The sequence below is a fragment of the Quercus robur genome, chromosome 7 (genome assembly GCF_932294415.1).
Source record: "Quercus robur chromosome 7, dhQueRobu3.1, whole genome shotgun sequence".
Classification (NCBI taxonomy): domain Eukaryota; kingdom Viridiplantae; phylum Streptophyta; class Magnoliopsida; order Fagales; family Fagaceae; genus Quercus; species Quercus robur.
Window position 1 is genome coordinate 7,252,537 of NC_065540.1, and position 13,973 is coordinate 7,266,509.

The following is a 13,973-nucleotide window of genomic DNA, read 5'->3' on the forward strand; positions in this document are numbered from 1 at the left end:
GAGGAGATGAGATTCACCCATATTTTGAGGGCAAAATTCAGTTAATCCAACTTCTAGGTTCCTTTCGTACTTATTTTACTTGCATAAAAGCAAGCTGGGGGTGGTATTTATTTCACAAATTATTTTACACAATTTTAGACTCACCCCAAAACTCAACTAAAATCCTAACTTCAAATCACAATTTCGAAATTAGAAATCATGACTTCAAGCCACGAGTTGTTTTTATTTATTTATTTTCCCTATTGCATCACATCTTCAAGAAGTAGTGTAATGTTGAGGTAAAAAGATCCCCCTCTTCAATTTCCTTTTTTGCCACCTCTGCAAGCACTCTTGCTCTTTCCTCTTTTCTTTTTCTTCTCCTTCATCCATTACCATGTCTATAGCCTCCTCAACATTCTCCCTCTGCACCATCATCCCAATCCCAAACTTCTCTTCCTCCCCCAAGTGTATAACCACCTCAGATCCCACCGTCACACCAACCTCCAATACTTGTACAATAAGCTTCTCATTAAAAAATTGTTCAATAAACAAAGGCCAAGTTATCATTGGTTCTTCTTCTTCTACTTCTTGTTATTTTTTATTTTATTTTTTGGGTCATGGACAACTTTGTCCAATTATTTTCTGAAGTGTCATTCATGTTCTCACCGATGTGAATTATGAAGTCACAAATCCTCGAAACCAATGCCTACTTTTCTATGAGTTGTTGATGTTGAGATTTGAAGCTGCAGACACTTTGTCAAAATAAATTTGACACAAAAAAAAAATGTTATCAAATATCTTATGATAAATATCACTACATTCAAATGGAATATTAATAAGAGTTATCAATAAAATAAAAAAATTTATTGATACTTAATACATTAAGCACACTTTGTTACACACCACTATTTACTATTTCACAAACTACTTATATCCTCACACTCATTTGCTGTCTCACTACACTTCTTATTGGCTAGCTATATAACTTCTTTCTTATTGGATAGTCACTTCTTGGATTCAAGCCAACAATTTTACCAGTAAAAAATTACAACTAAAGTAAGAACCTTTCCTTCTCACCAAACCATGAAAAACATGCAAGGCATATCGCACATGCACGAAAGTTATCACCGGCCTAATGCTGTAGAGTTGGTGATGACTCCTACAGTTGAAGGCTTGTACTAGACAAATGTTTTAGGCTGCTACAAGAGCTCTAGAGTCTATAGCCGCTGGAGGGGTCTAGGATAATGGGAAATTTTTTAGTTCTACTTATAATAAAAAATATTGATTAGTCATGGGATTTGGCTACTTGTCTCCATTGACCCATCTTTTAATGAGTTTTCTTAATATCAAAATCACACTTAGTATTCACTGACATTTGATTTTATTTTGCACTTTGAATGCGCAAGAAATTAGTTATAAATTTTGACTCTTTGAGTGACTCCACCAAAAAACAATCAATCAGTCAGAAATAAAATACATGATTTGATAATTTATGAGAAGATTGAGATTCACCCATACTCTTGGGGGCTAAATACAATTAATCCATCGTTTAGATTTCTTTCGTACTTGTTTTATTTGCATTAAAGCAAGAACACGTCATCTCTCTCTCTCTCTCTCTCTCTCATGCCTGAATAGCTTGATTTTTTTTTGCTTGTTGCATGATGTCTTCAAGAAGCAGTGTAATGTTAAGGTAAGAAGATCCTCCCTCTTCAATTGCCTTATTTGCCATCTCTGCAAGCTTTCTTCCTCTTTCTCTTCTCTTTTCTTTTTCTTCTCCTTCACCCATCACCATGTCTATGGCCTCCTTAACATTCTCCCTCTTCACCATCACCCCAAAATTCTCTTCCTCCCCCAAGTGTATAACCACTTTAGCTCCCACCCTTACACCAATCTCCAATACCTGTACAATAAGCTTCTCATTAAAAAACTGTTCGGCAAACAAGGGCCAAGTTATCATTGGGATGCCAGCAGAAATCCCCTCCAGTGTTGAGTTCCAACCACAGTGAGTTAAGAACCCACCAATTGCTGGATGCGATAGTATTAGTACTTGTGGTGCCCAACCCCGGATCAAGAACCCTCTTCCTTTCACTCTTTCTTCAAAGCCATCTTCCAATAACCAGTTTTCCATTTCTTCTCTTTTATATCCACCTCTTATTACCCAAATGAATGGCCTTTTCGATGCTTCCAAGCCTAAACCAAGCTCTATCAATTGTGGAGGTGTAAGGCGACTAAGGCTTCCTAGACATGAATATATTACAGAACCTGGTGCCCATGAATCAAGCCACTTCAAGCACTGGTTTTCATCTGTGGAGGCCTTGTTACCCCTTTGAGCCTTGTCCAAGCTCTCCTTGTTGCATAAAGACACTGGACCAACGCACCATATCTTTTCTCCTTTCGCCTTTCTGTATTCCTGGACATATGCTGGTTCCAACTCTTCGTAACTGTTAACTAACACTCCATATGCTCCTGCTGCAGCTTCTCTCACCGTTTCACGAAAACCAATCAGATCTTTGTTTAAGCCTGGATTGAAGTTTCCTGGTAGCTGAGCTTTTGTGAATTCAATATGATCTGGCAATCCGGGTACGACAAAAGTTTGTGAATCAGAAACACTCTCGCAGACCTTGGAAACGTGTAAATTGTGAGTGCACAAGAGATGGAAACAGTTTGTCCCATCGAACAAAATCCTTGGAACATGAAACTTGTTTGCAGTCTCAGCTGTCCATGCGAAATGCTTATCAGTTATTATGCAGCACGGAGAGGGGTTGAGCTCTTCAAACAACTGTTCTAGCGGTTGCTGCAACAAGCTTATCCCTGTCAAAAAACTTTTGATAAAGCTTGGTGAAGGTAGAGAGTCTATGCTTTCACTTCCTTCTGGCAAACCAACCTCAGCATATGGAAATTGAAGTTCAGCAATTCTGATGGGTAGCCCAGATTGAACAGCTCGATCTATGGTGGTTTTAATACGGATGGCATTGAGTGGTGTGGTGATTATGGTGACAGCTACATTACGCTGTGCCAATATTTTGGCTATGTCTGACATAGGTATAAGGTGGCCCTGGGCCATTAATGGTATCAATACAAAGTGGAGCTGGTGAGGTGGTGAAGCCATTCTTAAATTTGCTACTTGGGAGAGATTAATGATGAATATGAAAGATGAAGCACTTAAAATTCTGTTGTATATAATTTTATAGTGCCTCTGATGTAGCGTCTCTTTCTTCTTTTGGTTTGGGCTGCCAGTGACGTAAGAGCATACATAGGCTTATAGAGACTAATTGCACAATGATCTAGGGAATATGGACTTATTGTCATTTTTTTTTTTTTTTTTTTTCCTTTGTTTAACCTTAGGATTAGAATGCAACACGTCTGTTCTTATAGAAAAATAAAAATAAAAGAATGCTTTCATCAAAAATAAATAAATAAATAAAAGAATGCTTTCATAAAAGTAAATAAATATATGCTTTTAGGACTCCCTCCCATAGCCAAAAGTTAACTTATGAAGGTGTGGATGTCTGTGGGAGATTTATTAGACTTTGCACTTTGGTGTTGATTTGAACTGGGTGCGAATGGAATCAGTATCAAGTAAAAAGCTAGTTTTATTTAGTATTTATCTTGGATCGAGGAGCACCCACAGTTCATAGAGAGTGCTATATATCTTATCTGATGTACTGCCTTTCTCAGATAAAGAAATGACATGCTACTTTCTCAGAAAAAGAAAGACAGCAGTGCAATTACACAGCTATTCACCTTTTGTTGCTTCCCAGAAAAATGACAATTTGAGGGACAAATTCTAGGACACCTCAGTTGGAACTTGGAATTGCTCTAGGCTTCTAGCACCAAAACTTTTGTACTAGTTCACCGGAAAAAAAAACTTTTGTACTATGATTTTGTCACATATCTTTGACAACTGTTTTATCTCCAGTCGCGTCAAGATTGTGGCACGGATTTTCTATATCACTTGAGAGAGATAAGGAGTATAAAAATTTATGTTTATTTTTAGTTTAAAATTTTACTTTTTTGTTATTCTATATGACTACTGACTATTTTTTTAAAAGAAATATTCATGTTAGAATATTTATTCTAAACTTTAGTTTATTAAAATATTAATTTTTTTTTTTCACACATAACAACTATTATTTATTCTTAAAAATAATTAATTAATTGCAAAATATATATATAGTATCAATATAAATTTATATAATTACTATAGTTGTAAATAGATTTTATAAAATTATACTTAAACTAATGTGAGAGGTTTTGTGGATTGGTTGGAGAAAATGTAGAACTTTTTCTATTGTATAAAGATTAATGTGAATGCTCTAATAGCAGCATGATCCTGTGTAGTCTTGAGTCGAAAAGTATATGATATCTTACTCAAAACTCAATAGTAGGGATTAGAAAAAAAAAAAAAACTGCTATTAATTTGTTAACTAGTGCCTTAAGTGGCATGTTGAAGATGCATTTAATGCACAATTAATTAAATGTTCTTTTTATATATTTTCAAAAATAAATCAAATTGAACCCATATATATATACACACTATATTGAATTTTGTATGAACAAACTAATGATTTTTTTTTTTTCCAAAAAATGTGTATTACATTTTTTTATGGATAAGATAGAATTTCAATATATAATGTTCACTTCTTGATGATTTATTATTAAGCTAACTAGTCAACACATCAATTAATTTTTGGTGTACACGAGGTTCAATAGTTCTCTTATTCAATAGCAAAAGACTTTAATAGTTAAAATAAAAGGAACTCATTTCATAATTAATTGTTACCTCTATCCCAACAATATTGTTGGTCTAGTTTTTAAAATCCAACTTTAAAAAGAAAATCATATAATGTACTATCTTTTTGTTAAAAAGATACAATTTTCTAAAACTACTTTCATTAATCTAATTCAAATGAAAGAATAGTGTTGAATTTTAAATGAAGTATAGGTTAAGTTAGGATATTATTTATTGGCCTTTTAAAGAGGATTACATATGGGGACATTCTAAAATTGAATAGATTGCCAATAATTTGAGATGGAGGGAGTATTTACTATTCCTTACACTCCATTTGGTTGTGGTTAAAAGGGGAGAGGAAAATATTGTTTTCCTTTGTCTAGTTCAAGAGAAAAACGGAGATGAAAATAAATCACTTAGGCCCACAAATTTACATCCGTCCTATTCAAGATGAAAACAAAGGAGAAAAAAAATATTCCAAATCTTAAATTACACATGTACCCCTCAAAGTGACCATTTGAGTCAAGCAAATTAACTTCGAATTGCAACCGAGTCACCGTTGTCCTTCATCTAGATCATCTTAAGAATAGTTGTTGTCTTTCGCTATTCATGATATCTCACATCGATTGACTTCCTTATCCACGAAATCCCACATTGTCACCGCCCGGCCACAAAATCCAAAGTCATTTGCCACCCGGCCACCCTATTAGCCTTACGATATATATGTTTAAACAAGACTTGCCATGCATGTTGACTTATGCAATAGGTAACTACAGTCATCAATCAAATTAGTGAGAACAAAGGGGATAAGTAGATTTGGTAGATTTTAATTAGTTGTGACCGAGAAGGGTATCCGTTTCCTATTGGAAATATTTAGGTCTGTTTGGTTGGAGGGGTGGAAAAGTGGGAGGATAGAAAATTATGAAATGGTGGAAAAGTGAGATGATAGAAAATTATGTGATGATGGAAAAGTAGAAGGATGGAAAACTCTTTTGTTTGGTTGAGAGGAAAAATGAGAGGATGAAAAATGAAGTTAGTATAAATTTAGAATTATGTCCCCATTAAATAAAACAAAAAAGTAACACATTTTTTATTTAAAAAATTGTGTGTGAAGTATGAACAATTATTTATATATTTTTTTTTAAAAAAAAAGGAGTACAAGCTAAAGGAAGATAAGCACTAAAAAATAAAAAATAAATAAAAAATAAAAAGAGAGAGAGAGAGAGAAGTACAGGAAAAGACCAAAAAGACGAGAAGGAAAAAAATGGCAAAGTTAAACAAAAAGGAAGATATTTTTTGATAACCAAAAAACAAATATAGCCGTACAATGGACTGGAAAATAAAAAAAACAAAACAAAAAGACTGGGTGGAGAAACGAAAACCCATGTGCAATTGCACATTGGTATTCAGTCTTTTTAATGCACTGAGTTTCCTCTTCTAAGTTTTCTCTTTATTTTGAAGAGGAAATATTTCAATGAGTCTGGAGAGAAAATATTTGGATTCTACCATATTTTTTTTCTCTCCCCCTTTCAACTAAGCATCCATTAAAAAGTTTTCTCTCCTCAATTTTTCATTCTCTCTAAAATCTCTCCAAACAAACGTAACCCTTAAAGTCCATGTCCCATGCTGAAGAAGAACTCCTCAATCCTCTAGCACCCGGAGGACCTTGAGCCCCTATTGGCTATATAGCGTTTCTATCCGTATATAGTTTAACAAAGTTTATGAAGAAGTCCATTTTAGAGAGTTGAAAGGTTGAAACTTTATTTATTATTATTTTTTTTAAAGGTTGAAACTTAAAAGTTCATGACTTCATCAAGCACATGCCTCGATTTTCACATATGTCAACAGGTCACTTCTTTATTATTATTATTATTATTTTTAAATGATAAAGTCATCTAAATTATTTATATTTATAGGATTAGGTTAGCATAAGTTTTTAAAGCAATTGTTAATAAATTATAATAGAAAATTTTTGACACTATTTTTATAGAAAATATAAAAAGTTGTTAACAATATTTATTATTTTATTATTTTTTCAATAAAATGTTTTTAAAAATAACTCTTAAATCAATACTCTAAGGGTATTGGTTAACATTTCCATATTTATATACTTAATTTTTAGGCGAAACTACAATATTGATCCCTCAAGTTTACTTTCTATGTGCAATTGGTCCCTTAAGTTTGAAGTGAGCACAATTGGTCTCTCAAGTTTTAAAACTGAGTTGTGTTAGTTCTTTTAATAATTGTCATTAGTGGTATTATTTACATCGCTAACGAAACAATGACTTTGCATTATTTTTAATGATGTGGCATGTTTTTCATTAAAAAATTATAAAATAAATTTACACAAATAATGTTCACAACCCAGTACCAAATTTTTTTTAAAAAAAGAAAGTATTTTCTATCGATTGTACAAAGCCCTAGCCGCCATCGCCAATGGAGACACAAGCCCTAACTGCCACCTACGACAGACCAAGCCCTAGCTACTACCGATGACAGCCCAAGCCCTAATCATTGTCGGCTCCTTATTTCTTTAAGTTTGATATGCTTGGTGTTTGTGTGCCAACAATTATCGTCCCCCTTTGGATCAAGAAAGGGACTAGTAAGTTTTAGCATTGGTTTGTGAATCAATATGGTCTTTCTATATATATAGATTTGTTGTTTTTTGTGCTGCATGACCTTTGTTTATAATTTTTTTTAAAGCCTTTTTATTAGTATATTTGTGATTAAAATATAGCTTAAAAGGTGGTGGAGTCCTTTCTCATTGATCCCAATTCGGTTACAAAAATTTAACATTTTCTTTGCTGGTGGGCGGTGTAGATTGAAAGCTTTGAGAATTGAATTCTGATTTTGCTTCTTGCTGAATTTTGTTTTTTTTAGGATTTGGAGCTGGCGGCAGCTAGGGTTTGGAATTCTGTTTTTTGAAAGCTTTGAGAATTGAATTCTATTTTGAAAATTTTTAATAAAAAAATGCCACATCATTAAAAAATGCAAAATCATTGTTCTGTTAGTCACATAAGTAATACCACTATTTGCTGTTAGTAAAAGGACAAATACAGCTTAATTAGACTAATTGCACATACAGAGTAAAATTGAGGGACCAAATTTATAGTTTTGCCTAATTTTTACCATTTTCACATTCATGGATGAACATCTCTTTTAGAAATTCCATAAAATATTAACAATTGTATATATGAACAAACAGTTTTGCGTGTTTCATGAATACTGACTGGTTCACACTAATACGCATGGCGATGTGAGGTCAAAGACATGATTATATTTTTATAATAGCAAAATGTTAAAAAAGAGGTCAAAGACATGATTATGTTTTTGTAATAGCAAAATGTGACTTTCCAAATTAATATGACCACACAGCTAGTGAATTCTCAGTGGGTAGAGCCTAATCCATATTGCAAACACTACTCAAGCATGGCAGAAGAAATCTTCAAAAGACTTATGATCATCAAAGACATAATTATGTGTAACAGGACTCTTAAAAAATATTACTCAAAACCTTCGTTTCATAAATTAATTTTAACTTGACAACATTGCGTTGTAAGTTATTTCAATTTCTTAAAATTATTTGTAATGGATTTTGAGTTTATCAAGAATTACCGTCTAAGGAAGCAATATCTATTTATTTAAGTTTAAATCTTTCAACCTTTCTAAGGGTTTAACATCTAAAATTTCATTATTTGGGAGAAAAATTGAGCAATAGCTTTTAGATTTTAAACCTATTTTTTCTCTTGTGGATATTTTCCCATTACAGTAATTTGAAAACTATATAATTGAATTTTATAAACTAGTTATATAACTAATTAAAAAATAAAATTGAAAAACCCAGTGAAAACTACCATATCTAATCTAAGTACCCAATACCAAACAAAATCTCCATTTATTGTCAAATATATATATATATATATATATATATAAAAGTTCTTGGACAAAATTTAGCTACAAATTAAATTGGTTGTAACCTAATATCTTTTTATTGAAAGTGAATTTTGACGAATCCACCATTAGATTACAATTCTTCTTATATCCTTTATACTTGCAAAATTTCTAGAAAATTAAAGATCAATAACTATGTCATAAATACATTGTTTAAATTACAAATTTTGTAATTTAAAATTATGCATAAAATATAAGCTTATAGATTATATAGTAAGTAATATCCGGTTGACACAAAATTTGACATATATATTAAAAAAGTAAGGAATATACAATTTAACGGTTAGATTTTCAAAATATGTAGTAATATTTATTTTAATGGGTAAAGTTGTAATATTAGGCTACAACCAATTTTGTAACTAAACTTTATCCTAAATTCTTATCTAATTACTCAAAACTCAAACCATCATTTCCGAAATAAAATACTAAACCTATCATAAATAACGCTATAATATCTTATATTATAATAAATTATGTAATGTAAATTTTTTTTTTTTTTTTTGAGAAAGAATTATGTAATGTAAAAGATAATAGACACTCAACAAACATATATTATATTGTTATTTTGGACGGTCAAACAAGCTTGACAATTGTGTTACATCCAAACAAACATATATTAAAAAGACGTAGTACTATTTTGAGAGGAGGCCGGTAAGGAAATTGTTGTTCATGAATATATACAAATTATACTATTATAAATGGGAAGTTTGAAAATTCTAATAATAAAAAAATTTTACTTTATATAAGGATTCAGGAGTGAGAAAAAAAATGAAAGAAAAGACTATTGCTTTCATTTTTGCGCTTTTCTCGTTGACTTAAAAATCATAACATAACTACTTCCATTTTATTGGGCTATCTTTGGGCCCAAATATTGCTGGATGTTTTGGTCTGAATACCGATTGTAGAACTCGACAAAATCACGACCCAGAAAAAAAATATACATATAATTGGGCTAAAAAAATAAATGCCGAATGGACAGTTTACTATTGGTCACGTGGTACAGGAAATACGAATATTAGTTAAGCCTTGAAGAGTTAGAAGTTGAAGTTCACACGAGAATGGATGGTAGTGAAGTTAAATAGTGAAAAAAAGAAGAAGATAAAACCTTTGCATTTCAACAACATACTTTCATCCTTCAATTCATCCCAAACAATAATTTTGATCTCTCCATTCACACCCAATTCCAATGGCAATGGTTCCTCAAACCCAAACGCTTCACTTTATTTTGCTCCCTCACTTGTCCCATGGCCACCTGATCCCCATGACAGACATAGCCAAGCTACTAGCCCAGCACGGTGTGACCGTGACCATGATCACCACTCCCCTCAATGCCGCACTCAGTAAACCAATCATAGATCGGGCCATTGAATCTGGGCTTCAAATCCAGCTTCTACAAGTCCAATTTCCATGCACTGACGTTGGATTGCCTGAAGGGTGTGAAAGCATGGATGCCCTTCCCTCCAAGGACATGTTCAGAAATCTCCTTATAGGCATTAGCAAGCTACAACAACCGGTGGAACAAATTTTGGCTGAGCTAAATCCTCGTCCAAGTTGCATAATTTCTGACAAAAATTTTGCCTGGGCTGAGCGCACCGCTCTTAAGTTTCAGATTCCAAGGTTTGTTTTTGACGGTACAAGCTGTTTTTCTCTCTTGTGCACACACAATATTATCGTATCTAAGATTTGTGATAGTGTGGGTGAGTTGGAACCGTTTGTAATCCCTGGTTTGCCCGATAGGATTGAAATTACTAAAGCTCAATTACCAAATGCTGTCAATATAGTCCCATCTAACACAACGGATATTCGTAATGAAATTAGAGAGGCTGAACTAACAGCATTTGGGGTGATAGTTAACACGTTCGAGGAATTAGAACCAGCATACATTAGAGAATTTCGAAAAGTTAGAGGAGAGAAAGTTTGGTGCATTGGACCAGTGTCATTGACCAACCAAGACAACTTGGATAAGGTTGCTAGAGGCAACAAGGCCTCAATTGATGAAAGCCAATGTTTGAAGTGGCTTGATTCATGGAAACCAAGTTCTGTTGTTTATGTTTGTCTTGGAAGTCTCGGTCGCTCATCATCTGCACAATTGATAGAGCTTGGTTTAGGCTTAGAAGCATCGAACCAACCTTTCATTTGGACTATAAGAGGAGGTGACAAACTAGAAGAACTTGAGAAATGGATATTAGAAGAAAATTTTGAGGATAGGATCAGAGGGAGAGGCCTTTTGATTAGGGGTTGGGCTCCACAATTGTTAATTTTTTCACACCCGGCGATTGGAGGGTTCTTAACTCATTGTGGTTGGAATTCAACTCTAGAAGGGATATGTGCTGGCTTGCCAATGATAACTTGGCCGCTGTTTGCTGAGCAGTTTTATAACGAAAAGCTTATTGTACAAGTGTTGAAGATTGGTGTGAGTTTAGGGGCTGAGTTTGCTGTACCGTGGGCAGAGGAAGAGAAGTTTGGGGTGGCGCTGAAGAGGGAAGAATTTAAAAGGGCTATAAATCAGGTGATGGAAGAAGGAGAGGCAGCACAAGAAAGAAGAAAGAGAGCTAGAGAGCTTGGGGAGATGGCCAAGACAGCAATTGAGGGATCTTCCTATCTCAACATCAAACTCTTGATCCAAGATGTCATGCAACAAGTGGTGGGCAAATTAATATAAGATCATTTCGGCTGATGCGTGTGGAGTATCACTTACAGTTGTTTAATTAAGTTAAGAGTCTTGTAACTTTGGTCTGGTTTCTCAAAAAAAAATAAAAAAAAAAAAAGAAGAAGAAGGAGTCTTGTAACTTAACTGATAGTTTGATACATATTAATGTTTTTACAATTCAAATCCTCTCTCCTTCAATTATCGAATTATAAATAAATAAAGTCTTTTCATTGGAATCCTTACTTGTTGTGTATCACTTGAAGTATCTCTTAGCTCACAAATTGGTCTATATATCCATTGAATCTAGCCTAACTATGTTATTGGACAAAATTTAAGAATAAATATATTAGGTTCTCCAATTAAATTATAATATCTAGTTGCATTGACTAATAAGAAATAGTATACCAAGTACCAATAATATATAACAAATTTTGTAAAATCCATTTCAAAATATTTTTTTAAAACAAAAGAAAAGGAGAGAGCTCATAGATCTGGAGATTTTTTTTATTCTTGTAAGTTGTAACCCTCTGCTGAATGACATAAATCTATTGCCTCCTCTCCTTTACTTTCAAAATGCACTTTGTTTCTATTGTTCCAAATTAAAGGTACCAAGCCACAGTGCAGAACTCTTCAAATTCAGGATGAGACAATCTTTGTAGCAACTCTAATGATAATTCACAAAACGATCCAAGTCAAATAGCTCTTGAAAACCAGACCGCTTCTCTCTATGCAGTTTTGTTGTATGCCTTAAGAATTCTCAGACTTTGTTTCATCACGAACCAATTTCCTTTTACCTTATTCTTCCTTCCCTCTTGACAACCTTAATTTAGGATGCACGGAAACTTCATTTGGAATATTAATGTACACATGTCGTACCTGTATTATAATGGTGTCTTATCTATTATATCAAAAATTGCTCATATTGTCATATCGTACCTGTACCCGTAGTTGTGTCCGTATTAGTATCCATGCACCCTAGACCTTAATTCTTGTTCTTGATCTATAATTCTATTCATTTTTTAGAAGGAAAAAAAATATATTTAATTGAGATGACCAAAATGATGTCCCAGTTGAACCTTTGTGATTTTTTTCTTCTTCTTACTTTTGTGAAGTTTCTGTTGATCTTATTCGTTCTAAAAAATAAATAATGAAAAAAGATATCCAGAATGAAAAAACCCAAATTTGAGTTTTGCTTTAAGGATGGGAAGGGAATGTTATTTGGTTGGTGGAGCATCACGTACGTGTAGGCTTTATAAATTCTCTTTTTGTTTTTCTTCTACACTGTTCTATCTTTCTTGATTCATCTTCAATCCTAAGAGAAATCATATCAGTTAATGTATTTTACACATTCATTTTTACACTAAAAACCTACTTTTTTTTTATTTTACATATCAATTTTTACAAAACACCCACATCAGTTTATCTATTCTATTATCTCTTTTATTTAAATAATCAATTTTCTCAATTTTTTTATTATTTCTCTCAACTACCCCCTTTACATATGCACTCTCTCTCTCTACCCATTTTTCTGATTTGTTGCTCTCTCTCTATACCCATCTCTCTATTCATCTCTATACCTATTTCTGAACACAAATCAACTGTCCCTAGCTTGGTCAAGGACCGATCAAACTCGGTCAAGCACCGATCAAGCTTGGTCAGATTTCCCTAGCTCCAATCAGGCAAGACCCATCTTGGTCAGATCTCCCTAGCTCCGATCAGGCAGGACCCACGAGCTCTGATCGTTCCAGTCAAGCACCGATCGTTCCACAAGCACCGATCAAGCACCGATCTGTCTCTTTGTTGGTTTGTCCGTGTGGGTTTGTTTGTGTGTGGGTGTATTTGTGTATCTCTGTGTTGATTTTTCTGTGTGGATGTGTTTGTGTGTGGATGTGTTTGTGAGCATCTGAGGAAAAAGAAGATAAGGAGAGGAGAAGTTATTGAGTTCGTTGTGCATGGAGAAGAGAGAGAAAAAAAAGGTGCGAATGTGAAATTAATAAAATAATATATGGACGAGCTAACCATGTAAATATACACGGTTACTATAGCAATTGTATAAATATACACATCTTAACACATTTTTAGAAGCACTGATGTGGAGCATTTTTGAGGCAAAATATGTAAAAGTAGTGTATTTTTCTATTATACATGATTTTGCATCCACTGATGTGGATGCTCTAAGTAAAGTAGACAATGTCTCTTAGGTTGGCTGCTACATTGCTACTAAAGGTTTTTCATTTGCAAAAAGTTAACGGATACCTATAGGATTGGGTTAGAAAACATTTTAAAAACTTATAGGAAAAAAATAATTAAATTTTAATAAATTTTCATATTTCTCATAAAAGTAATATTAAAATTTTTCCTAAATAGTTTATTAACAATTTTCTTTAAAGGGTATCCCTTAACGAGATTATTTTTTTTATTTTCATAAGAAATATATAAATTAGGCTGGATGGTTAACTTGCGTACCATGTGATAAATGTAGAGATATTTAACACCCACCAACTGTAATGGTTTGTAATAGCAAAATTATCCACACTATTTTGTCGGTTCAAGTTCCTTGCAAGTTGAATAAAAGGAAAGATTCTTGTTTAATTTTTATTTAATCACCAATTTTAATTATATCATGCTACAATGCATTTTTGGTTGACTAAGATATCAGCC

General features: G+C 33.2%; 2 protein-coding genes across 2 annotated transcripts; one reads left to right on the top strand and one right to left on the bottom strand.

Annotated features, from left to right (window-relative positions):
* Window positions 1-1,439: 1,439 nt before the first annotated feature.
* Window positions 1,440-3,150, bottom strand: LOC126691981 (UDP-glycosyltransferase 73C6-like). The gene has a single exon (XM_050387320.1). The coding sequence runs from the start codon at window positions 3,086-3,088 to the stop codon at window positions 1,601-1,603; it is 1,488 nt and encodes a 495-aa protein (XP_050243277.1). The 5' UTR covers window positions 3,089-3,150; the 3' UTR covers window positions 1,440-1,600.
* A 6,597-nt stretch (window positions 3,151-9,747) lies between these two features.
* LOC126691982 (UDP-glycosyltransferase 73C6-like) lies at window positions 9,748-11,554 on the top strand. Its single transcript, XM_050387321.1, has one exon. It carries the CDS (start codon window positions 9,849-9,851, stop codon window positions 11,322-11,324), a length of 1,476 nt encoding a protein of 491 aa, XP_050243278.1. The 5' UTR covers window positions 9,748-9,848; the 3' UTR covers window positions 11,325-11,554.
* Window positions 11,555-13,973: the final 2,419 nt, after the last annotated feature.